The 26381-nt window shown below is 33.1% G+C and overlaps 1 protein-coding gene across 1 annotated transcript in view; it reads right to left on the bottom strand.

Annotated features, from left to right (window-relative positions):
* The window catches only part of LOC128164298 (uncharacterized), a 32263-nt gene that overhangs the window by 5188 nt on the left and 694 nt on the right, over positions 1-26381 (bottom strand). Inside the window, exons 2-10 of the mRNA XM_052828076.1 lie at positions 17675-17743; positions 15927-16024; positions 14917-15018; positions 12602-12715; positions 12213-12512; positions 6845-6965; positions 5923-6124; positions 4779-5635; positions 303-426 (exon numbers count right to left, since the gene is read on the bottom strand). Coding sequence (XP_052684036.1) covers positions 303-426; positions 4779-5635; positions 5923-6124; positions 6845-6965; positions 12213-12512; positions 12602-12715; positions 14917-15018; positions 15927-16024; positions 17675-17743 — 1987 coding nt within the window. The remainder of the gene's footprint in view (positions 1-302; positions 427-4778; positions 5636-5922; positions 6125-6844; positions 6966-12212; positions 12513-12601; positions 12716-14916; positions 15019-15926; positions 16025-17674; positions 17744-26381) is intronic.

Below are 26381 nucleotides of genomic sequence, written 5' to 3'. Positions count from 1 at the left end.
TCCGGTTTATTGCGTACAAGAACTATAAACATAATAAAATCTCACTTTCATATTATAGTCTGTTATTTGCTATTATGCTTCTCGGGTTTATGGTAACTCGTCTAAATAAAAAGCGATTTCGAGTTTCCTTGCCAATGGACACAGAAGTTAATAACTTTGGCTACATAAACATGACTTTTATCAAAGTGTAGCAACATAGCGTCTTAATTCTAAGAAGAGTTAACCAGCTTTTCATGTAATATTCAAACTACATGTACATTGTAGCTATTCTGTACTTAGACAAATAGACAGTTTTAATTTACCCTTGTAGGATTAAGGTACTCATATTCTCTGTCGTTGATCACTTTCCCCGTACTCTGAGCCCTAAACCTATACTTGATTCTTTTCACGCCACTGTGGGGATCAGAAGCTCCCAAAATACTAACACTGAAGGAAAAAAATTAATACCTTTACAACAGTAAGATTTTTTTTTGCAGTGATATTTTTTATCCAACACAATGCTTATGACACTCTCTGAGGAAAGAAAAGGTGGACATATGCAAAATGTATACGCCATACGAGGGTCGTTAGAAAAATTCGTGTACAAAGTGATTTACGGCAAAATTACTGTGTCCTTTGTAGGATGACGTATATATTTATTTTAATAACTACTAATAATTGAAAATAAGTGTGGAAAAAATCAAATGATTTTGACGTTGTTTTCAAAAGATACAGCGATTTTTATTTTGCATGAATTGGATTTACGGAGCACCATTTCACGTTTCCGCGACGTCAGGTGACGTCAAACTACTGAAAGAAAATTCAAACCTGTCACTCTTTTTTTAAAGTAAACACCTCTTTGTTCACACACTTACCATGCCATTGAGTAGGCATTTACCCATTTATAAAACGCATGTTCACACAAGTATTTGTCAAATTTTTTGTAGAATGTCTCTTGTGTCATATCATAGGTCATTTAGGCCCGACAATCTCTGTCCACGCAGTTTCGACTTCATATAAGGAAATAAAGCGAACTCCATAAGTGCAAGATCCAGGCTGAATGGGGGTCGGGATGCTGCAAGAGCTCAATATATCAGTATTCTTATTTTCAAACCTTCAATTCCAATTGTGGTTCCAATTGTAAACCTTTGTCCTATAAAAAAAGTACCATGTAAGAACCTTTTAGTCTCCATCGGAGAGTTTTCTGCGTGCACACAAAAATTAATGACGACCCGGTGCTCCAAGGTATCCATTTACGTTAACGTTTTTGACTCATTTTTTCTAGCGTTGATTGTCCATATTTGGCGATAAAACAGTCAGAAATTATTCAATTTAATTGAAACTTTCACCAAATGACTTTCATTGCTTATTATGATCTCATATGAAATATCGTTTATTTTTATGCGCTTAAACTGTACATTTTCCTAATAAGGAAAAATGCGTACAAAATATAAAACAAGCAAAAACTGACATGATCCGTGAAGCACATCTTATCAAAATAATTAAACAGTCTATTTTGAAAGGTGCATTTAAAATAAACAAATCTTTACATATTTCCTAGAAAATACGTCAAGATTAAATAAGAAAAACTTTGCTGGTATCATGCGAATAGTCCGCTTACAATCGAACTTGTCGAAGAACTTTTGTAACAACCCTCGTATACCATTCAATTTTTAAGATTACTGCGATCCACTTGTTTTCGCATTTATTTTTGATGTGTTTTTAACCTTGTGAATGTGTTAAGAAATACCCGAACACCTTTCTATAGTTAAACTCGGTATCTCTAACATAATTGTTTCCAATAACATGGATATACCGAAGTGGTAGGAAGTCTAACTGAAGTTAACGCGGGCATGGTCACGGTTTTGATCGAAATTTTTCACAATTTTAACGTTTACAGTGCTTCAGAAAGCATTTTCATAGGCAACCAAAATTTGAGAGTATTGCGCTGAGTTATAAGCGAGTTACAGAGATAGCAATTTTTTTCTATGTAAACAAAGCTTTTGATTACATTTTGCATGTTGAAGTGAAAATTCTATTTTTAGACCTAAAATGAATGTTTAAAAGATAGGAACTGTATTTATTTATGGTTAAAATGAATAAGAAGATAAACAAATCAGCTTGAAAAAGATTTTTTACTGCATGGTACATGTACATTAATCTGTGTAAACAAAAAACAAAAAACTGGGCACGAGCCTTGTTTACATAACAAAGAATTGTGAGTACTGTATCTGGCTTATAACTCTACGACTGAATCTCAAATTTCATTTGATCATTAGAAATGATTTCTAAAGCATGGTAAATAATAAAATCAGAAAAATAGAATTTGACCAAAATCGTGACCATGTCCACCTCCGAATTTAAGGATCGATGAAATTATGGTCATTTTTTAAAAAATTATTTTTTTCAATATAATGTTGAATATTATGATTTTCATTGAATGAGTTCACGAAGAAATTATACTTCTTCGGGATCGAGTCGCTTTTTGAAGATGTCGTGCCATGGTACAGTGGTAGCAACGTTATTGTTGACAAGGGACACGCACGATTTTGATATACGAACGATCACGCACGATACACGAACGATAACGCACAATTTACGAATGATCAATAACTCACTGGATTTTCACGATAAATGACGATAAATGACGATAAAAAACGAAAACGAATGATTTTATACGATTGAACATACAAAGTCAAAATTAATTTTTAAGATAAGAATAAAGAAAACATTTTGCTTAATTTGTATTTCTATATGCCTGTGTTAATTGAAAAGCGGCATGGAAAGTAGCCATGCTCTGTTTTATTTTTACAAGTAAACGTCAGATAGGATCTTAACAGTACACCAATTAAATTGTTTTAAATCCATAACGTATATTAACGTATATCATAACGTATATTATCATAATTTAAAGAAAATAAAGTGTAGAAGGAAAACGGATAATGCATAAACTGCACGAAATTATTTATATGTACATACGAGTTGATGTTTGTGTAATTCGATTCCCTTACGTACGATCAAATTGTGCGAGATGCAGGAAAATTTGTTACCTTGTCCAAAGAACTTCGATTTTACACATCCCATATTTTCATATTATATGGCACTAGTTGTTGAACTCTATTTATTCTTATTTTAAAGCGTAAAAAAATAAATCCTGAAGAATGTTTATACAATGTAACAGAGGAATGTGTATCGTACATGAATTTTCATTTAATAGAAAACTTAAGGATTAATCGTTTAGGTTTTGACGGAGAATAGGCAAGTTTGATCACTTTCATTCAACGTGTCTCTCTTGCTTGACGCTAATATGATTATTATTATCTGTCAAGGTAAGGTGAATGCTTAACAAAGATTACAAACTCATGCAAAACTAATTAACTCAACCGATCAAAAGATTAAATGAGTCGTTGAATTACTTTCTATTTAACAACGGAAGAGATAATATTTTAAAAAAGATTAGCTCTGACATTATACATGTATGTAAACAATTGTCAATATTGTTTTATAAAAGTTTTAAATTAACATTGTTGCGTTGTTTTTAAAATAATCGCCATTGTTTTAGATTACATCCTGGCATTCCGTAAAAAACATACAAAACGAAAAGCCTGCACGATCACGCGCGGTATAAACTTTCCTTTTATCGACTCCTTAACCATGGAGGTTTGAGTATTTTGAATTTTTTTTTATTTGGAGGGGGGTGGGTGGGGTCAAACTATTTTTTCTGATACAAGCACGACCCCGCACGTTACCCGAACGACAACTCACAGTACACAAACTATTTAACACGATTGACTTGTAGACAATAACGTTGTTACTACTATATCACGTGACAGTTAAAAAATACAATTCTAACTTGACAAAAGTGTAACACTACTCCGAAGTTCATTTGTATGCCTGGTACAATAATTCGGTTGGTATTTAGTTCTTCATTATTAGTATAACTATTGGTAATTGCATAAAACAAATAGTGACAATATTGATCATAAACCCTCTCAACTTCTTTAATTTTATTGAAAATACAACGTTTTTTTTTCATTTCCAACAACGCAACAAAGGATTCTACCAGCTTTTTAAAAGTATTTTAGGTGAGAATATTTGAAGCTTTTGATATCTGCCAAATTTATCATCCATAATATTCGAGGTAGTGTTACACTTTTGCCTTTTTTGAAAGGTCAGTCAAGCCTATCTGCTTACCTTACAATAATCGCTGATACAGTACAATATCCATGCCTGTATTATCCTGATCATATCTTAACTGATATTCTTATAAAAATCTTAGGAATCTGTATAAAATAAGTCTTATATCGGCATTGTTCACACTGCATTCCGATGGGTTGTCTCCCGAAATGATCTTCTCTATTAAACATGCTTGTAACGTTATCAATGAAAATGATTCATAATATGGAGAAATCGAAGAATTACTCAATTAGAAGAGTTTCTAGCAACAAATTTACATAATAGTAGACTGATTTTATAATTTGGACAAGAGATATAAATTAAAAAATGACAGGTGCCTTGAATGAAATATAACATCATGCAGTTTATTGTGGCGATCACTGAGAGTTGTCATATCATACCCGGGTAATGTAATATTAACATATTAATATGAATTTCGAGTTTTCTGAAATTTTTGTCCGTTCAATCGATTTTAAAATAACGAAACTGTATATACAACGTGTACCTTCCACTTATTAGTCACTGCTTTTCCTACTGGAATAATTATTGCTTACCATAGTTAAAGAGAAAAAATATCTCTATTCGCACATAAAAAACTCAAAACATAAAAATCAAATTTTTACCTGCTAGTAAAATTCATTTCGTCCTCTTCAACATTTTTCTGTAATTCTGCTGATGACACGCCTGGCTTGCTTGAATCATAATGAAGAACAAATCTGTCCTCTTTTGTGTTGCCAAGAATATCGTAAGCTTTAACCCAAACCGAGAAAGAATTTCCATCTTGCAGATTTTGGTTCTCCGAAATTTCAATCGAATTGTTTTTGTAATTTGTATACTGATAGGTTGGTGGTGATGATTGGTCCTTACCAATATTGTAGGCAACGTCATATTTGATGATTCCTCGTTCATTAGGTATGGCGTCTCTGGATCTTGTTCCTTTAGTATCATCGTATTTATCAGGTATATTTTTGTAGCCATTTCGATCTCCACCGTCATCAAGGGAAGCTGGAAACAACCTGATGCGGGCTAAGAAGTTGCCATTTTCGTGCACTTCATTTAAAAAGTGATTCTTCCAGGAAAAGGAAAACGTATTTGGGTTTATGTTTTGCCATTCAAAGTTTGCAATTGAATTACCGGATTTTGCATAAAACGGGTGGGATTTATCTGACATTACCCTTGAAATTGGGTCATAAATGACGAAACGTCTGACGTAGGCAGAATTATTTGCTCTGTCGTTTATCTCTAGTATCCAGGAGTAGACTCCGGGTTCATCTGGTCGATATGTAAAGGAATGAGTCCCTCCCTCCGTAGTTTCATTGAACTCCCTTATAGTAATGGGGACGGGATTTGGTACTAAGTCTGTGTACGGTTCCTTTAATGTGCCATCTCCTCCTTTCACTAATTTAAAAACTTCCAATGCGTAACGTGCTACTTTAGATAACTCGTCCTTCCACCCTTTCCATGATATTTGTATGGGTACCTGGGTATTAGAAATACACACAATATGCCAGTTAAAGAAATGTTCTGCATTGATATCATGTTCATGATAATAACAAGCCCTAGTAAAAGGGTCTTTTTTTTGCATTTTTGGATGACGATTATGTTCGTAAGTCTGAAATTTGACAATAAAATCAATATTGCATAACCTTTCTGGAGAAGATCACATTGATTACGTGCTGAATTAAAAACTAAATCCACATCCTCAAATTTCATATTCAACCCAGCATTATTCATTTATTTCAAAAAGAGTCTTGACAAAGATGTTACCTTTGTGACGTCATTTTGAATAGACATCATATCTGAAACGGGATATGCGCATTCGCTCTTCTCAATGCAGTGGTACGGTATCTCCGTATCAAACTTCAGGTCGATTTTTCTTGTTGTTAGTCTGCCAGTGTAATACTGTTCCCCCCCACCATGATCAAGAATTCGAAATCCTCCGTTTTCTGCTCTGAATATTACCGAATATCTACAAATTCCCAATCAAACGTGTATTATGAAATATTATTTAGATGTAGAAATGAACGTTAAAGAGTATCTTGTTAACCATGTAGAAAGACATCTTCACCCAAAGGTAAAAAAAATATTTCCTAACCGTGATATACTCTGTAGAAGTTATTCGCAGGAATTAACATATTTTATTACCAATGCATTGTCAAAATGCAACTAAAACGCAGGTAAAAACCAGATTTTTCAAATTGAAATCAAAATACAATTCTCGCGTCCATTACTTATCAAAAAGCAAAAATATGTACATTTATGACCATCGTGCTACACGTTTAAAATTGTATTCAATGACCTTTAACTCTGTTGCTAGTGTTAAACTTGTACGCTTTTATCCTTAATGACGCTACTGTAATAAATTACACTTATAGTCTTTTACCTCTTTGCAACATGTATTCAGTTGTACACTGAAAGCCATAAACCCTTAATCTAGTTGCTACATGATTTTTTACAGTTGAAAACGAACATTCTTTAACCCTATTGCTATATACAGTAGACATGTAGCTTTACGGGAATGATCTTTAAATCTGTTGCTACCTTTTTGCAGTGTACACTTATGACCGTAGCCTGCTGCTACATGTACCTGTGTACAGTTGTACACAATTAACCTCAGCCTTGTTCTACATGCACATTTGTACAAGTTTACAGTTTTAATTTTACTTGTACTTGGCCTCTCGGTACTTACGTATCACCGTAATCAAACCGGATGTTGAAATCGTCGATACTCGTGTCACAGCGAAAGAGTTGTTCATTTATGGGATTATCCCTGCTGACGCCATAACAACTTAGTACTTTATTGTATTTTTCTAGAAAAGTATACATAACCATAAGTTCATCTTATTTCAAACACCGGGGTGGCTTTGAAAATTGATTCAGTACATTGTGTGTAATCATTTTTACGTGAAAATTAAAAAAAACGTTTAAATCCGCATCACGTTACCTTACTAACTATTAAGTATGAGCACATATCATTTTCCCTAATTTTATGTAAAAAAAATAATTACAAAGAAGATATTATAATAGATATTCAACTTTGAATCTCATCAATCAGGATGATGCCGCTCACAATCATCTAAATAATTGTTTTTTAATGAATTTTATTAGTGAAACTATGGAAGCACATACTTGTATAGTCTGTCCCAAGATAGTTATGCTGCATGGACGATTTTTAACACAAATACACATACATTTGAAAGAAGTGCAATTGAAATCGATGAAAGGGAAAATTTCCACGATAACTTCATTCACACATTATAATTTTCCCTCGTAAAAATTCACAGGAACGAAAAAAGATTTTCTACGGAGATTTATAATAGGAAATGCGGACATCTTTTCTCCATTCAGAAGTTACTCGGAATACCTCGCACAATTTTTTCAACATTATCATCCGGGCTTAATTATGGCTGATGCAATGCAAAATCCCCGTATACTTTCTATTTTTAGCCGGGTATTTAAACCTGACAAGCTGACAAGGAGGCGTTTCAAAAGGGAAATCTTGTGATTTTTTCATACTATTGAATGAACACCATCTGAATCAAAAGGTTCATTGTATTTATAAATATCGAATAATTTAAGAAAATATGCGGCAAAAAATCTTGGGACAGACTATAAATGTCTATGCTATGTATTGAATAAAAGTTAAGGGGGATAATGTTGCAAACACCAACAATCTAATGACTGTTTATTTTCTATCTGTAGTAAATGAAGATGATTAGGATTAGATTATTAGGTGAATAAAAATTACTTGCGTGCGTCACAATGAAACGAAAACAGATATCAATCTGTATGACGTAACTTTTTTTCGTTTATAATCAATAAATTATTCAGTTTGTTATTTTTGAGCACAATTTATCTAATGATTCTATATTGACTGATAAAATTGTCAACAATAAAAATGAAATTTTCGTTACCGAATTTGTTGTCAGGCGAACATTCCCAATATATAAATGATATTAGTCTATGAAAATTCTTGCAGACATACAATGTACGGTCAAACAATGTAAGCTCAAGGCGATTTTTGTTATGAGGTTAAATTTTCGAAGATAGTCAATCACTATAAGACTCGTTAAGGTCTTCCGTTTCCAGCGGAAGACCTTATTGTTTTCGTACTGTTTCTTATTAAGGTCTTCCGTTTCCAACGGAAGACCTTATAGTTTTCGTACTGTTTCTTATTATTAAGGTCTTCCGTTTCCAACGGAAGACCTTATAGTTTTCGTACGATTTCTTCTTATTATTATTTTTTTCCACAAATTTTGTGCACGCGATTTCTCGAAAACTGTTCGACCGATTTCAACCATTTTTTCACAGAAGATGAGACTTAATATAAACTTTATACATTTTTGAGATTTTTCCTGTCGTCACTTCCGGTACCGATTTATCGGCCATTTTGCACATTTTTACGACCTTTTTTGTGCAGAGTTGATCTCAGAAACTATCAGAGATATGACTATGAAATTTTCAGGATAAGTAGTCTATAGTTTGAAGTTGTGCACTATTGTGTTGTTTTGCGCTAGTGGCGCTATTTCTTGGAGCTTGCCAAGGCACGAAAATTGGGTACGAATTTTCATTCAAAATTTTCACACGTTTTGATTTATATCTTTTTATCAGTTGATATTTTGTGAAGACATATATAACAAAAGTGGTAGAGAATCATCAGTTCTTTCCAACAAAATCCAGAAAAAGGGGCTGGCCCTTTTATTTAGGGGCTAAGGCACTCCTAAACTCTATTACAAATAACTTAAAAACGATAAAGATTTTGTAATGCATTATAGAAGCAAAGTTGTTGATCGTACCAATATCTATTAGAAAAAACCATTGCTACGCCCATTTATTACGTAATTAAGGATTTTTAGGGGCCAAAGTGCTTAAACTTTGACGCAATATAACTAGAGAAGTAGACATATTTTGTTAGACATCATAGAAGAGAAAATGGTTGAATTAATGATTTAAATCGATTCCAGTTATCAAAAAACGAATTTCTGTCCCCATTAGGAATCTAAAGGGTTGGCCCCTAAAATATTCAATCATTTGTATCTCAAAAATGATCAACAATTTTAGATGGGTGTAAGAACAAAAAATGTTAGTATTCTTTAGACCTTTTCAAAGAAATAAAAAAAAGGGCTGGCCCCTTAAATTAGGGGCCAAGGCACTCGAAAACTCTATTACAAATAACTTAAAAACGATAAAGATTTTGTAATGCATTATAGAAGCAAAGTTGTTGATTGTAACAATATCAGTTTGTAAAACTCATTGCCACACCCATTGATGACGTAATTAGGCATTTTTAGGGGAGTAAAACCTTAAATCTTTAATGTGCTGTATGTGAAATGTGAGTGGAAATTCTGAAACTTCATTGATATTTTAATGGTATCGTTTGAAAAATTGTACGGAAGACCTCCTCGTTACTCGTAACGAGATCGTATCTAGTTATTATTATTTTTTTTTCCAAATTTTGTGCACGCGATTTCTCAAAAACTATTCAGCCGATTTCAGTCATTTTTTCGGAGATGATGAGTCATGATCTGAATTTTATATGTTTTTGAAATTTTTGTTGTCGTCACTTCCGGTACCGATTTATCGGCCATTTTGTAGTTTTTTACGACCTATTTTGTGCAGAGCTGATCTCAGAAACTATCAGAGATATGACTATGAAATTTTCAGGATAGGTAGTCTATAGTCTGAAGTTGTGCACTATTATTTTGTTTTACGCCAGTGGCGCCATTTCTTGGAGCTCGCCTGGGCACGAAAATTGGGTACGAATTTTTATCCAAAATTTTTATACGTTTTGATCTGTGTCTTTTTATCAGTTGGTATTTTGTTAAGACATATATAACAAAAGTGGTAGAAAATCAAAAGTTCTTTTCAACGAAATCAAGAAAAAGGGGCTGGCCCCTGAAATTAGGGGCCAAGACACTCGTAAACTCTATTAAAAATAACTTAAAAATGATAAAGATTTTGTAATGCATTATAGAAGCAAAGTTGTTGATCGTTACAATATCTATCAGAAAAAATCATTGCCACGTCCATTTATTACGTAATTAGGGATTTTTAGGGTCCAAAGTGCTAAAGCTTTGACGCAATATATCTAGAGAAGAAGACATATTTTGTTAAGCATTGTAGAAGAGAAAATATCTGTATTGATGATTCTAATCGATTCCATTAATCAAAACACCAATATCTGTCCCCATTAAGGATCTAGAGGGCTGGCCCCTAAAATATTCTATCATTTGTAATTATAAAATGAACAACAATTCTAGATAAGTGTAAGAACAAAAAATGTTATAATTCGTGAGACCTTTCGAATGAACTCAAGAAAAAGGGGCTGGCCCCTTTATTTAGGGGCCAAGATTGTCGTAAACTCTATTACAGATAACTTAAAAACGATACAGATTTTGTAATGCATTGTAGGAACAAAGTTATTGATCGTAACAATATCAGTTTGTAGAACTCATTTCCAAACCCATTGATGACGTAATTAGGGATTTTAGGGGACAAAAATCTTACATCTTTAATGTTCTGTATGAGAAAAAGCAAAACTTTTTGTTAAGCATTTTAAAGGATAATGACAATCGTTTACATTTTCTGAAAGGGAGTGGTTGAGGGGAATTCTGAAATTTCATTGATATTTTAATGCTATCGTTTAAAAATTGAACGGAAGACCTACTCGTTACTCGTAACGAGATCGTATCTAGTTATTATTATTATTTTTTTTTTCCACATTTTGTGCACGAGATTTCTCGAAATCTATTCGACCGATCTCAACCATTTTTTCACAGATGGTTGGGCGTGATCTAAACTTCATACATTTTTCCTAATTTTTTCGTAGTCACTTCCGGTACCGAATTGTCGGCCATTTTGTAATTTTTGACGACCCATTTTGTGCAGCTATAAACTCGGAAACCATAAGAGATATGAATATCAAATTTTCAGGAAAGGTAGACGATAGTTTGGAGTTGTGCAGCATGTAGTTGTTTAATGCCTGTTGCGCCATTTCTTGGAGCTCGCCTGGGCACGAAAATTGGGTACGAATTTTCATTCAAAATTTTCACACGTTTTGATTTATATCTTTTTATTAGTTGATATTTTGTTAAGACATATATAACAAAAGAGGAAGAGAATCAAAAGTTCTTTCCAACAAAATCAAGAAAAAGGGGCTGGCCCCTTTAAGAAGGGGCCAAAACACTGGTAAACTCTATTACAAATAACTGAAAAACGATAAAGATTTTCTAATGTATTATAGAAGCATAGTTGTTGATCGTACCAATATCTATTAGAATAAATTATTACCACGCCCATTTATTACGTAATTAGGGATTTTTAGGGGCCAAAATACTTAAACTTTGACGCAATATAACTATTTTGTTAGACATCTAAAAGAAAAAATGTTTGAATTCTTGATTTAAATCGATTCCATTTATCAAAACACGAATTTCTGTCCCCATTAAGGATCTAGAGGGCTGGCCCCTAAAATATTCAAACATTTGTATCTCAAAAATGATCAACAATTTTAAATAGGTGTAAGAACAAAAATTGTCAGTATTCTTAAGACGTTTTCAAAGAAATCAAGAAAAAGGGGCTGACCCCTAAATAAGGGGCCAAGACACTCGTAAACTCTATTACAAATAACTTTAAAACAATAAAGATTTTGTAATGCATTATAGAAGCAAAGTTGTTGATCGTAACAATATCAGTTTGTAAAACTCATAGCCACACTCATTGATGACGTAATTAGGAATTTTTAGGGGATTAAAACATTAAATCTTTAATGTGCTGTATGTGAAATGTGAGTGGAAATTCTGAAATTTCATTGATATTTTAATGGTATCGTTTGAAAAATTGAACGGAAGACCTCCTCGTTACTCGTAACGAGATCGTATCTAGTTGAAATTTATTTTTTGTTTATGTATAATGCATAATTTGAGATGTAAGTACAAGTATTCGTAGATAAAGGGTACCTACAAAATTTACAATTAAAACCCACACGTAAATTTTTGATCCCGTGATATTCAAGTTCTTTAGATGTCATTCAAAATTGGTCTTTACTGCATACTAACCTCCATTGTTTAAATTCGTCACCCTGACATTGACATCTGCCTTGGTGATTCCAAAGGCATACTGGACAATGTAATCTGGCCTGCTCGGAAAATTGAGGACACTGGGGCTGAAAATAGACTGAAAAGTAAAGTTCATCCTGTTGGCGTCCCTGCGGTTTGTCCAGAACGTTTCCACGTCATCAGGGCTCATAGCAGAGTCAATGGTCATGTTGTAAATTAACATTCCTTTCACTTGATGATAGTATCCAAGGTCCAGAGTACTTTGTTCAATGGATGGATAATAAGCTTTGTCAGTAGGATCTTATAAAAGAATGGATATTGCATATACTAATTATTTCAATGTGCTCAAGTAGCATAGAATGTGAAATGTAGAATCAACAACAGCATACAATTTAAGCAGTTTGACGTTCCACTATTCTCAGGGGTAAATTTGTTGGTACACATGCACGCAGTATTGGTGCAGTGACCCGGATAACAGGGTTTTAGGTGAGAACAAGCTGCCACTGAAAACAAAATCAAATATTTTATAAATATATAAATATATCTACAATTATGATGACATATTGCAGTCATACATGTACATCTCGAAACAGCCATTTTTTTGGTGAAAATTAGAAGAAAAAATAACAATTCATATCAAGGTCAATGGTGTGCCTTACTGACAATAAACATTTAAAATGATTTAATGATTATAGAAAATGTTGGTGCCAGTTAAAATAAATTTCAATTAATTCGTAATAACGTTAACAAGATACTAAATCGTTTGAAAGAGATGGTACAATGTATGCCGTAATAACGTAATAATAAGTCGTTCAAGATACTTCGTTGTTATAACGATATATTTAGTCGTTATGAAGGGACATTAACTCGTAAAAACAAGATATTTAGTCGTTCTGACGTGATAATTAGTCGTTATAACGAGATTAGCTGCAGGACTGTAGCTCCCGGTCTGAAAAAATTCGGATGGACGACCTGGGAGCTACAGTGCCTCCCATAGTAAAAAACTGCAATTTACGGCGCACAAAAAATTGCGCTAAGTTTGGACTTATTAACTTTATTTTCACACAAATTCTGTAAAAATAATTAGAACCATAAAATTCTTCAGCAAATTTACTACTGATATCATCACTTTACTTGCCTCAGACCTTCTCTTTAACATGATAACCGACCTCGGAAAATTAAGTATGTTAATTTATGTCGAGATCGAGAGTCGCCATTTTTAAATGTAAACAAACATGCACCACTTTAATTGACAGGGCTGGGGATGGTGTTTAAAAGAATATCAGAGGCAAGTGAAGTGACAATATCTGTAGTAAAATGTCCGAGGAATTTTTTGGGATTAAATATTTGTACAGAATGTGATCGTAGATGAGATTAATCAGTCAAAACCTAGCGCATTTTTTTGTGCGCCGTAAATTGCAGTTTTTTACTATGGGAGGCACTGTAGCTCCCAGGTCGTCAGTCCGAATTTTTTCAGACCGGGAGCTACAGTCCTGCAGCTATAACGAGATATGTTGAAATAACGAGAAACTAAGTCGTTTTTAACGAGAAACTAAGTCGTTTTAACGAGATACTAAGTCGCAATAACGACATAAACTAAGTCATACGAAATAGATACTAAGTCGTTTTAAGGAGATACTCTGTAATAAGAACGAGATACTGAGTCGAAGTAGTCGTTATACACTTCTATACGCCCATAAGTAGATAAAAAGATTTATAGTTAATCCATATAAGCTATCAAATTTAATCGAAATAGTCCCATCCTATTACAAGTACTCCTGAAAATGGGGTCATATATTGAAAAATTGTCATTGAGGTTTTCTTGCTCATTCCGAAAAATCTAAATAGTTTGCTTGCTAAATGCGTTTTTGTGAAGAAAAGGTCTTTTTTAAAATGTTGATTTATATCTTCACCATTTAAATACTAGCGCACTGCCCCAAACCAAAAGCCATGACCCTAATACCATTAATTTCAAATCTTTGGTAAATGTCTCTTTACGTTTTTTGACCATGCACCTAGTCTGTTTGCTAAATGCCTATAGTAACTGTTATAGAAAATTAATTTCACACCAACATTAATAGAGGCTTCATTGCTCATCATAACTTTGTGCTTAGTTTGCATTCATAATTTGCAGTCAAGTAGAAGGAGACTTAAAAAAAAACTCCCGATTTGGTTTTTTTACACATCCATTTTATATAACCCGTTAATTACGAATATGTTGGTCACCGTTAAAAAGTTGTTACTGCTGATAAGAATATTAACTATTGAAAAATCATTTTATATCCACGCAATAACATTAAAATGTACTATATGAAAATCATGCAAAAATTGAATTTACCTTCGCGTGTGCAAAAAACTAGAATATAAATTGGTTATCTAATGCCTGATATCTTGTTTTTTCGTATTTTCTCTTTTTGAGATCAATTCAATGTTGTACAAACTACAATATCTAGAAATAATGCTCAAATTGTTTAATGCAAGAAATGTTTTTCAATGGCAATAAATGTCTGAAAGATACTTTTATGCATTAATTAAATAAGGTTACAAATTTTAACTCCGTATTAACAATGGAAACTTTCTAACATGTGGGGTAAAAATTTAATACATGATACGATTTTTGTCAAAATATGTCATATTTGACAAGGAAGCACTTGTCAAAAACGACATGATTAGCTTAACTTAATATTTATGAACATAGACTAACCATCGATGCAGTATGTGCCTGTATAGCCAGCGTTACACCTACACACCCCTGGACTGATGCATGACCCTCTACTGGATCCGCCACAATCATAAGGACATACAGCTGTAATAGATATTCCATTAAGAAATAAAAATTGAAATTATACGTGATATACGGTTAACCGTAAAAAGAAACATTAGAGCATTTATCGTTTTCATGAAGTAGCTGTACATGTAAATGATTTTTTTTAAATCAGTAATAAAAAATCCATCATTTTTGTGTTGTTATTAGATGTGACTAAACCAGAGTATAATACATGTAACAGACACAATCTGGGTTTATTGTTGGAAACACTAAATGAAGACATATGCTGTAGATTCCCAATTGAACAAGACGTTCATGCAAAACTGTTGAATCGCGGAATTGAATAATAGCGTAAAATAAGAAATATGCAGTTGCCATTTATATGTAATTTCCGCCAATTGAATTTTACGATTGTGGCTTATGGTACTCCTCTTTGAATTCTGCGATTGGATTCCTATCCTCCAAAACAAAGTAATATTTTAGCATGAAATGAATTTGATTAATATGTTTCTATCTATAATTAAATACCACTGCATTCTTTTTTTTTTGAAATAAAGAAATATAATTCAAAATACTAAAATAGAAAGCAAACAATACATGTGTTCAATGTATTTTAATTGTATGTTAAGTAAAACAAACAAAAACAAATAGAATTTTATTGGGAAAGAAATATACATCATTTGAACAACATAAATATGAATATTTGTGTTCGAAAATCAACCTACAATTAACAGTAAAATGGATTGTAACTGTCTTAATTTAGATATTAGCTGTGCTGGTACAATACTAACCGTATAATGTTATTAAGCGCACGTTTACGTGGACAATACTAACATAGCAGTCTAAATCATAATTATCTGTTCTCAAGTTTTCATTTAAATTTACATTGCACACGTTTTCACAATCACAACTATAAGTTAATGTTGATTATTTAAACTGATACTTACGGATATTACAGACTTCATTGCCGTTGTGTCTCCATCCAGAACAGCAGAAATATTCTTGATAACGTATTTTGACGTTTAAATTTCCCCAAGCACAACATCTATTGAAAAAAAGAGAATATTTTATGGTTCATTTTAGTGACAGAACTTAAACTTGTTTTCTGAAAACAAAAATATCAGTTTATTCCTAAATCATGATCAAACAATTGTTTCATACAGTGCTGGATTATTCCGAGCACATACTTTAGTTCCGGATAATTACGATTAAAAATCTAATCTTATATATAAATAATTGTGTTCGTTGGAGTAGAAAAGTATAAAATATAGCAACTTTGTTACAACCACTGAATGACATTTCACCAAATAATACATTATTAACATTAAAGCCAACTTTATCTGAGATTTCCTATAAATATCCATAGTATGGTTAACCATACAGGTATTATGTCTAAACAAGTCATAAATATATGCTGAATTATTTCCACATTTTCCTCACAAAAAGCACGGACATAATATAAAATAACACTTACTTTCTTCAAGTAATAATTTGTAGAAAATGTTCTTTAAAGAACTCTGTATTGCCGCCATTGTTTTGAAGTATTAGTAGCTATCTTAACACAAAATTTGAAAAAAAAACACCTTTGACAGAAATACTTATATCCAACTGAAGCAACAGTTTAATGTTTCATTTTTGAATTACCTTCAGAATGATATCTTTGCTATTAATAATGAAATTATATAAAACTTTGTAACATTTTCATTTAACAATATATATTTAAAGTAAAAAGGAATATACGGTGAACCATCTGTAAGACATATTAGATTAACTGAAAAGGTTTTGAAAAACTTAGATATTTCACTAATAACACTAAGTATTATAGTGCATTGTACAAACATCTGTCAAGCTATTTTTTTCAAATTCATGTTTTGATAAAAAAAAATTATCTTCCTTCGATAATTCCTTATTTTCACCATGTTCATGCTACCTTTTGACATAAATTGTTTTAGTACATGTACCAACACATATCTTTGTCTTGTACAAAACTGGCATAAAAAGAAATTTTGCCTAAATAGTATGTTATCTAAGCATGACACATTGCAATTGGTAAATATGAAAAACATCTTTCCAAAAAACATTACTCAGTTTTTTTTTTCAAAATTGTGCTTTGTCTCTATATTTGTCATAACGTCATTACCATTGATTGCATCCAAAAACCCGTACATGGAAACTGCTCCAAAGAACCCACACACGGTTTCCTATTTCATAATAGTCTCTTAATTCAGGAGCATTTTGTCGCCAATAAAAACATGCTAATTTCTAGCATTGTAAATCCCATTTTTGAAAACTTTTGAGTTAAAAAAAATTGTTGAAATACAAATAGAAATACAAAAAGCTTAATTTAGTAGGCAACATGTAAATAAAAATAAGTTGAATTTTTTCCTCGCCATTTGTTTTTGTCCCACGCTTCACTTCGCACAACATTTCACAATATTCGAATAAAGTTTACCAACTAAGACTTATACGGAAGTGGAATTTTGCGCTTTTAAACCACACAATTAAGATGCATGTACGTAACTGTGCCTCATTTTTAAAGAACTTAATGGATATGTTAAAAAATAATTATATTTCAGGGGAAATGGTATACTTAAAACGAGACTGTTATTAAATATTAAGGACTTTCGACAAAATTGTTTCAAAATTGTGATAATTTTTTTTATATGGCATATTATTTTAATGTACATTAACTTACCCAGCCCAAGTTCTGTATATACAGCCACTCTGCCACTCACGTTTTGTCCTCCATCTGTAGCAAGTGTTCCTACAGAGTAAAGCTTGTGATTAGATATGTATACATTCGTTTACGTTTTAATAGGTTGTTGAATCGTGTCATAGGTGTGATAAGATAAATTTTACCGTAATTTACTGTACTAAATTAAATAATCAAAACAATCAATTTTGCAAAGACTATCAAAGCCTGCTTAGATATTACCAGTCCCGCAACGTTCTCTGATGACCGAAGAGTATAGACGCTTAGGTAAGATACCTAGGCATATATTTTCTTATTTGCTTATTCAACGCAGTTTATTTCTTTTTTCATTCAAACCAATTTATGAATATTAAAAGTTATCTATTTTTACCATAAAGATATTTAATGCATTTAAAAACAATAAGGGAAACTGTTCAGGTACATGTTAAGCTTATAACTTTGGTCACGTGAATTCATTAAAGAAATATTGGAACACGGGGCAGTATTTTTTAAGGCAATTTAGCTGAACGAGATATTTGAAAGTACAAACAACAACCAAGCCGCAACAAATTCTCAATCGACATATAACTCACAATGGATTGCATATCTCTCGCCCCCTTCCCCCGCCTTAGAACAATCGAATTGATAAATGAGAGATAATTACAGAGTAGAGTTAGCTCGAGAATAAACAGAGAGGAGAATTCAGGAAAAAGCATTGTTTGGATGTTTTCAAAACATTCTGTTTTTGGGCAAACAACAATTTAACAATGCTCAGTCTCAATTCTTAGATTTTTGACGAATGTGACCTTCTTCTGAAGTTGTACCATTCAAAGATGTTTTTATTATCTATTAAAATTGATTTCTTTAAATCAAAGTTGACGCAGACGAGGTCATTTGATGACTTAACTTTCATTTTCATGGTTATTTGGTAAATGTATACTTGATTTTTTTTTAAATTGATGACTGATGTCTTATGTATAAGTCGAATGCGAGCTTAACAAAATCACAGAAGTGGAAAGCTAATCTGAAGAAAGCATCTTTCAAACATTATTACTACATCCAAAGAGACAAAAAAGGTACTGAAGTACCTTTAAATTTCAAGCTAGCTCTGCAACTAGACATAAGGTTTCTAAAATATGGTGTGCTTAAAATTCAGCATGATGGAATCAATAATATGTCCAATAACTCTTATTTAAAGCTCTTTTGCGCCTCCAAGAATAGAAGATAATAAAATGTTAAATTTACAAATTACTACTTGCAATTTTATTCTGGGATCATCAATAAGCCAATATTTATTTACGGTTTTAAAGTTCCAGAAATGAAATTTGTCCTTTTTTAGCTCACCTGAGCTGAAAGCTCAAGTGAGCTTTTCTGATCACCCGTTGTCCGTCCGTCCGTCTGTACGTCCGTCTGTCTGTCTGTCTGTCTGTCCGTCTGTCCGTCTGTAAACTTTTTACATTTTGATCTTCTTCTCTAAAACCACTTGGTCAAATTTAACCAAATTTGGCACAAATCATCCTTATAAGAAGGTGAATATAAATTGCAAAAATAAACGGCCAGATTATATTCAAAGCAGAGAAAACCTCGAAACTGTAAAAAAGGGGTGTGCATTTTAAAAAATCTTCTTCTCAAGAACTACTGAGGTAAGCTTAACGTAATTTAGCATAAATCATCCTTAGGGAAAGGAAAATATAAATTGCAAAAATTGTAGGCGAATTCTGTTCCAAATTTGAGATAATTGCGAAAATACTAATAAAGAATGGCTCGTTATTCCATATATCGTAGACTGGCAATTCATTGCGATAGACTGGTCTTATGACAGGCATCGCCAGTCTACCGCATCTCGAAAACGAGGTTCTTTGTTTGAAGCTGGCAGTTTGTTGTGCAAGTTCACGTGCAAATATAATCTATGAAACATGGAAATAACATTGGTGCCGATTATTGTGAAGTAAATTGAGGTTAAATATTTCAACGCGTTGTCATTTTCACTTGTGAGGGTGGTTTTAGCTTGTTTTGATTTTTTCGTTTCATTTTGCTTTTTAACTTGGGAAACAATCGCCTTGTATTTAGAACGTAGACTTCGGTAAATAGGCAGTTGATTGTTTACCTGCGAAAATGATAAAATCTGATGCATTAACAACGTACTAAAGTGCATTTCCCTCTGTTTTTATTGTTTATTAATTTCTAATTGTGTCAACAAGGATCAAACAAGGGAGCGACTTTGGTTGAAATAATCGATTTTTGATCGGTAACTTCGCCTGAATTTCTTTCGAAAGAGAATTTAAAGTAGCCATGTATTCCGAGTTCATAATCGTGTAAATTAAATCCAAAGACAATAAAATGATGTTTATGAATTTGAAAAGACGTTTTCACAGTCTCAGTTAAACCCTGTCGTGATTAATCACCCGCGACTGTCTTATCTTTAGAGGTTATAAATACGGGTGATGCAAACACATATACTGTGTATTGAAAATTACAATCGATAATCATTACATTTCTTGTTGGTACTACAATTAGAAGGTAACTTGTAATCATTTAATAACTCTGCCAAATTAATGCAAAGCCGTTTGTTTACAGTTATCTTCAAAACTAAAAACTGTTGTAATTGGGTCATAGGGTAGGACTATAATTTCTCCAAAATACACAGTGCATAAACTGATTTTGTGTCACCTGGCTAACTCAATTACAAAACATTTTATCTATATAATGTATGAATGCATTAAAAAAATGAAATTAAACAAATTGGATAAGTTTTTAAAAGTTGCCTATCATTCTACGACTGACGCTAAAATGTATGTTGATCTTTGGAATTGTCTTTCTAAACGTTATATACTTGTGTACAGAAAAATCAAAAGGATGATGTGCTATAACTACCTTCTATGGTCCTTTCTCATTTGATAAATTATTTGAAATCTGCAACAATTTTGGTATTTTTCAAACGAGTAAATAAAAACTTCTTTTAAACAGTTCTGACACATTATAATTATGAGGATATCCGTGCATTATCATTATTTTAAAGAAAATATTGCAGCAGAAAATCTTCTTGGTTTGTAGCCGTTTGTTGTTTTTGAGGGAATATGAAATAATTAATGGGCCTTAGTACAGAACTGATACCTGTATGCCTGACAATACATTAAATTATACATGTATAGCTTTTTAACACATCATGTAACAACATTTTCCAGTCAAATGTTTTCATCGATCAAGTGAGTAAGGATATAAAACGTCACACAAGTTTACATCAGGTAAACAATTCTTTAAGGGAAGACCAATTAAGTTTTTTACTGTAGCCTTAGCAATTTTTTACTGTAGCATTAGCAACTTTTGCCACAGAGTTCTAACACTGCGTACTGCCTTCCAGACTAGCTGGCGATTCTCTGTCCGTCAATCTTTGTTAACTTTCACATATGAGATATCAGCTGTGAAAATGAAATGTATCTTCTCTGCAAGGTATACAGTATTCATAAAGCTTGGCATCTTAAATAAACACACTAAAAATATTCACTTAGATGTGAAAAATGAAAATTACACTAATTTAAGTTCGATATTTTTTTTCTTAAGTACCAATTTACCAAACAAGAAATATTGCAGTTAAATGGTAACTACCTTTTCCAGTATTTTCATCATATAAAATAAATATGCATTGCATGGCCTCTAAGACAACATATTAATGAAATAAAATGTTGGCATCCTTTAATTGTGTAGATTCAAAATGTTCAAATTATGATTACACACAATAAGGTAGGCCTACAATGGGTGCTGATTTTTTAACTGATATGCGTCTTAGGAAATTCCTAATTTTATATAATTTTCCTTGATAAATTATTTCTTATTTATCAACATTTAAACCTGTTAATTCCCAAATATTCAAGGTTTATTAGAGCTATAATATTTAGAATTTTCCTTAAAATAGCATGCAAAATGCATTTGAATGCTTATAAATAAAGTCATAGTATATATTTTCAATTGAACACTTTATATCTAAAAAAAAAAAGTATCATATAACAGGAAAATATAATTATGGAATTACTTGGTGGAAATCTTCACATTGTGGAGATAGGAAAAAATAGAAAATAATGGAAGATAGGTCGCGTCTGACCGTAAAGTGTGTTAAGTCAATGTAGTTCGCTATTGTTGCTCAGGTGAGCGATGTGGCCCATGGGCCTCTTGTTATGAATAAAACTTCATTTCTTCATTTCCCCTATGTACGATGTTAAGAGACAAGGTGTTCCGAATAACAAAGTTCTCATTTTGTCAATTAACTTTGAAATTGATGAAAATAACGTGTAAGGAATAGATCCAGATTCACTCGCTTGTCTATCTTTAAATATGTTAATTCCAATAACGTTCGTGAAGTACACATTCACGGTGTAGATTGTTCCACTTGAAATATGAATCCAATGATCTCAATATACCGCTGTCAAAATACGGCCCAGTGTCTGTTGAAGGCGTCTGATGGTGTGCGGTTTTTCCACATTAGACTGTCTGATCGTTAACACAAACATAACACAGCTCGAGTTCCACACATTTTAAAAATGTGTTGCACAGGTAAACTTGAATATATTTGGACCATGATTCAGTTCCATAAATTTGCTTCATATATGCATTTGTCACATTTACTCTGTTTGAATCGAGTTTGTGGGGACAAATGTTTCCGTTTTTAGCTCACCTGAGCTGAAAGCTCAAGTGAGCTATTCTGATCACATTTTGTCTGTCGTCCGTCTGTCTGTCTGTCCGTCCGTCTGTCTGTCTGTCTGTCCGTAAACTTTTCACATTTTCAACATCTTCTCAAGAACTACTGGGCCAATTTCAACTAAATTTGGCACAAATCATCCTTAGGCAAAGGGGATTCAAAGTTGTGAAAATTAAGGGCCACACTCGTTTTCAAGGGGAGATAATTAGAAATTAATGAAAAATTTCGAGAAATTTTCAAAAATCTTCTTCTCAAGAACCAGAAAGCCAGGAAAGCTGAATCTTGTGTGGAAGCATCCTCAGGTAGTGTAGATTCAAAGTTGTGAAATTCATGACCCCCGAGGAAGGGTGGGGCCACAATGGGGTGGTCGAACTTTTACATAGGAATATATAGAGTAAATCTTTAAAAATCTTCTTCTCAGAAAATAATCAGCCAGGAAAGCTGAAACTTGTGTGGAAGCATCCTCAGGTAGTGTAGATTCAAAGTTGTGAAATTCATGACCCCTGGATGTAGGGTTGGGCCACAATGGGGGGTCGAAGTTTTACATAGGAATATATAGAGTAAATCTTTAAAAATCTTCTTCTGAGAAACTTATCAGCCAGGAAAGCTGAAACTTGTGTGGAAGCATCCTGAGGTAGTGTAGATTCAAAGTTGTTGTGAAAATCATGACCCCCAGGGGTAGGGTGGGGCCACAATTGGGGGTCGAAGTTTTACATAGGAATATATAGAGTAAATCTTTGAAAATCTTCTTCTCAGAAACTAATCAGCCAGGAAAGATGAATCTCGTGTGGAATCATCCTCAGGTAGTGTAGTTTCAAAGTTGTGAAATTCATGATCCCTGGGGGTAGGGCGGGGCACAATGGGGGGTCGAAGTTTTACATAGGAATATATAGAGAAAATCTTTAAAAATCTTCTTCTCAGAAACTAAACAGCCAGGAAGCTGAAACTTGTGTGGAAGCATCCTCAGGTAGTGTAGATTCAAAGTTGTGAAAATCATGACCCCCAGGGGTAGGGTGAGGCCACATTGGGGGGGGGGGGGGGTGTTAAAGATTTACAAAGGAATATATAGAGTAAATCTTTGAAAATCCTCTTCTCAAAAACTAATCAGCCAGGAAAGCTGAAACTTACCGTATGTGGAAGCATCCTAAGGTAGTGCAGATTCAAAGTTGTGAAAATCATGACCCCTGGGGGTAGGGTGGGGCACAATGGAGGGTCGAAGTTTTACATAGGAATATATAGAGTAAATCTTTAAAATTCTTCTTCTCAGAAACTAATCAGCCAGGAAAGCTGAAACTTGTGTGGAAGCATCCTCAGGCAGTGTAGATTCAAAGTTGTGAAAATCATGATCCCTGGGGGTAGGGTGAGGCCACATTCGGGGGGGGGGGTGTTAAAGTTTTACATAGAAATATAGAGTAAATCTTTGAAAATCTTCTTCTCAGAAACTAATCAGCCAGGAAAGCTGAAACTTGTGTGGAAGCATCCTCAGGTAGTGTAGATTCAAAGTTTTGAAAATCATGACCCCCAGGTGTAGGGTGGGGCCACAATGGGGTGGTCGAAGTTTTACAAAGGAATATATAGAGTAAATCTTTAAAAACCCTCTTCTCAAAAACTAATCAGCCAGGAAAGCTGAAACTTATGTGGAAGCATCATCAGGTAGTGCAGATTCAAAGTTGTGAAAATCATGATCCCTGGGGGTAGGGTGGGGCACAATGGAGGGTCGAAGTTTTACATAGGAATATATAGAGTAAATCTTTAAAATTCTTCTTCTCAGAAACTAATCAGCCAGGAAAGCTTAAACTTGTGTGGAAGCATCCTCAGGCATTGTAGATTCAAAGTTGTGAAAATCATGACCCCCAGGGGTAGGGTGGGGCCACAATGGGGGGTCGAAGTTTTACATAGGAATATATAGAGTAAATCTTTGAAAATCTTCTTCTCAGAAACTAATCAGCCAGGAAAGCTTAAACTTGTGTGGAAGCATCCTCAGGCAGTGTAGATTCAAAGTTGTGAAATTCATGATCCCTGGGGGTAGGGTGAGGCACAATGGGGGGTCGAAGTTGTACATAGGAATATATAGAGTAAATCTTTAAAAATCTTCTTCTCAGAAACTAAACAGCCAGGAAAGCTTAAACTTGTGTTGAAGTATCCTCAGGTAGTGTAGATTCAAAGTTGTGAAAACATGATCCCTTGGGGTAGGGTGAGGCCACATTTGGGGGGGGGGGGGGGGTTTAAAGTTGTACAAAGGAATATATAGAGTAAATCTTTGAAAATCTTCTTCTCAGAAACTAATCAACCAGATGATTCTTTATAATTGTTAAGACTTTGGCTCCAGGACAATTCTTCGGCCTCACAAGAAGGTTCAGAGTTTGATGTAGCTTAATATCCCATATATAAACAATTGTAAAGGATCTTTTTGAGGACTGCAATACTCAACATGTGATATGACTATAAAATCATCCTGTTAGAAAAGGGACTAATGATTATAAACATAAGAATATCCAGGGGGAAAAATGGATTTTATTTTTACAGGATCTACATGTATTATTGTACATTGTCCAGATTGTTTGTATTATGACTTCACTAAGCTGATTTTATCATACCCATTGTTCCTCAGGTGAGCGAAGTGGCCCATGGGCCTCTTGTTTTTCGATGTTGTTTGTGTGTCTCTCATCAGATTTACTGCTAGTTAGAAAGATCAGTTATTATATATATAAAATTTCTTGTAAACAATTTCATGAACATTATAATGATGAAACTTATTGAAAACCACAGATGACTCAAGGCGTGCCATTTAAAGGGGCATGGTCACGATTTTGGTCAAAAATTATTTTCCAGTTTTAATAAATGCAATGCTTCAGTAAGGCATTCTTGATAGGCAACCGAAATTTGAGTGTAATTCGTTGAATTATTAGCAGGTTACAGAGTTTGAAATTCTTTGCTGTGTAAACAAAGCGTTTGTTTACATTTTGAATGTTAAAGTGAAAATTCCAATATAAGACCTAATATGAATGTGTTAAACGTTAGGAACTGTTTAATTATGCTTAAAATGAATAAAAAGATAGACAAATTTGGTTTAAAAAGATTTTTTTACTGTTTTTTTTAACCTATTTAAACAATTAGGGCACTAACCTTGTTTACATGACAAAGAATTGGCAGCCCTGTATCCTGCCTTTAGCTCCACGAATGACTCTCAAATTTCATTTGATCATCAGAAATGCACTTCTAAAGCATTGTATATAATAAAAATAGAAAATAAAAATTGTGACCATGCCCCTTTAAAGGACGTTTTCCGATTTAAATATTCTTTTTAAAAATTAAAAGTGGCGCAAACCAGGTCATTTGATGAGTGTACTTTCATTTTCATACTTATTTGGTTAATGTATACGTATGTGTGCACTATGTGTGTATCGCTGCGACATATAAATTCAATGCTGAGCTATGAATAACACGGAAAGTAATAGATGTCGTCTGCTTGTAGAAAATCAATAAAATGGAAAAAGCTGAATCAAATCAAACATTTTCTTGAAACCCCCCCCCCCCCCCAACAAATCTGATTTCAATAACCATTTTTTCTCAACTTATTAATTCAAAGACAGCTGATTGAACTGAGCTATACATATTGTTTATAATAAAACGGCAATGAACGAGGTAAGTTTTTTTTTAAGTTGTTTTTTTTTTTGTTTACTAAAAGTATTGTGTATACGTGTATATTGCCAAATGATGTTTAATGAATTGACCGTCCCACAAATCAAATGAATGCCACATTTTACGCTGGGGACAACAAAAGACTTATTGCATTACATAACATTAAATGCGTCGCAATATGTATATCTTTATATATCTATGTATAGCTAAATATAGATCTTTTTAAGAAAAGAATGTAAATCAATTTTTAAACAGCTTTTAGGTCAAAATCTAGTAAATGATTCCAGAGTGTCTGTCTTTAAGACTTTAAAGCATTTAATGCATGTAGAAAATGAAACACTTTCTTGATATTTAATATTAAATCATGGGAAAAGT

The sequence above is a fragment of the Crassostrea angulata genome, chromosome 9 (genome assembly GCF_025612915.1).
Source record: "Crassostrea angulata isolate pt1a10 chromosome 9, ASM2561291v2, whole genome shotgun sequence".
Lineage (NCBI taxonomy): Eukaryota > Metazoa > Mollusca > Bivalvia > Ostreida > Ostreidae > Magallana > Magallana angulata.
Note: the sequence above shows the minus strand (reverse complement) of the source record. Positions and strands in the feature narration are given on the sequence as shown.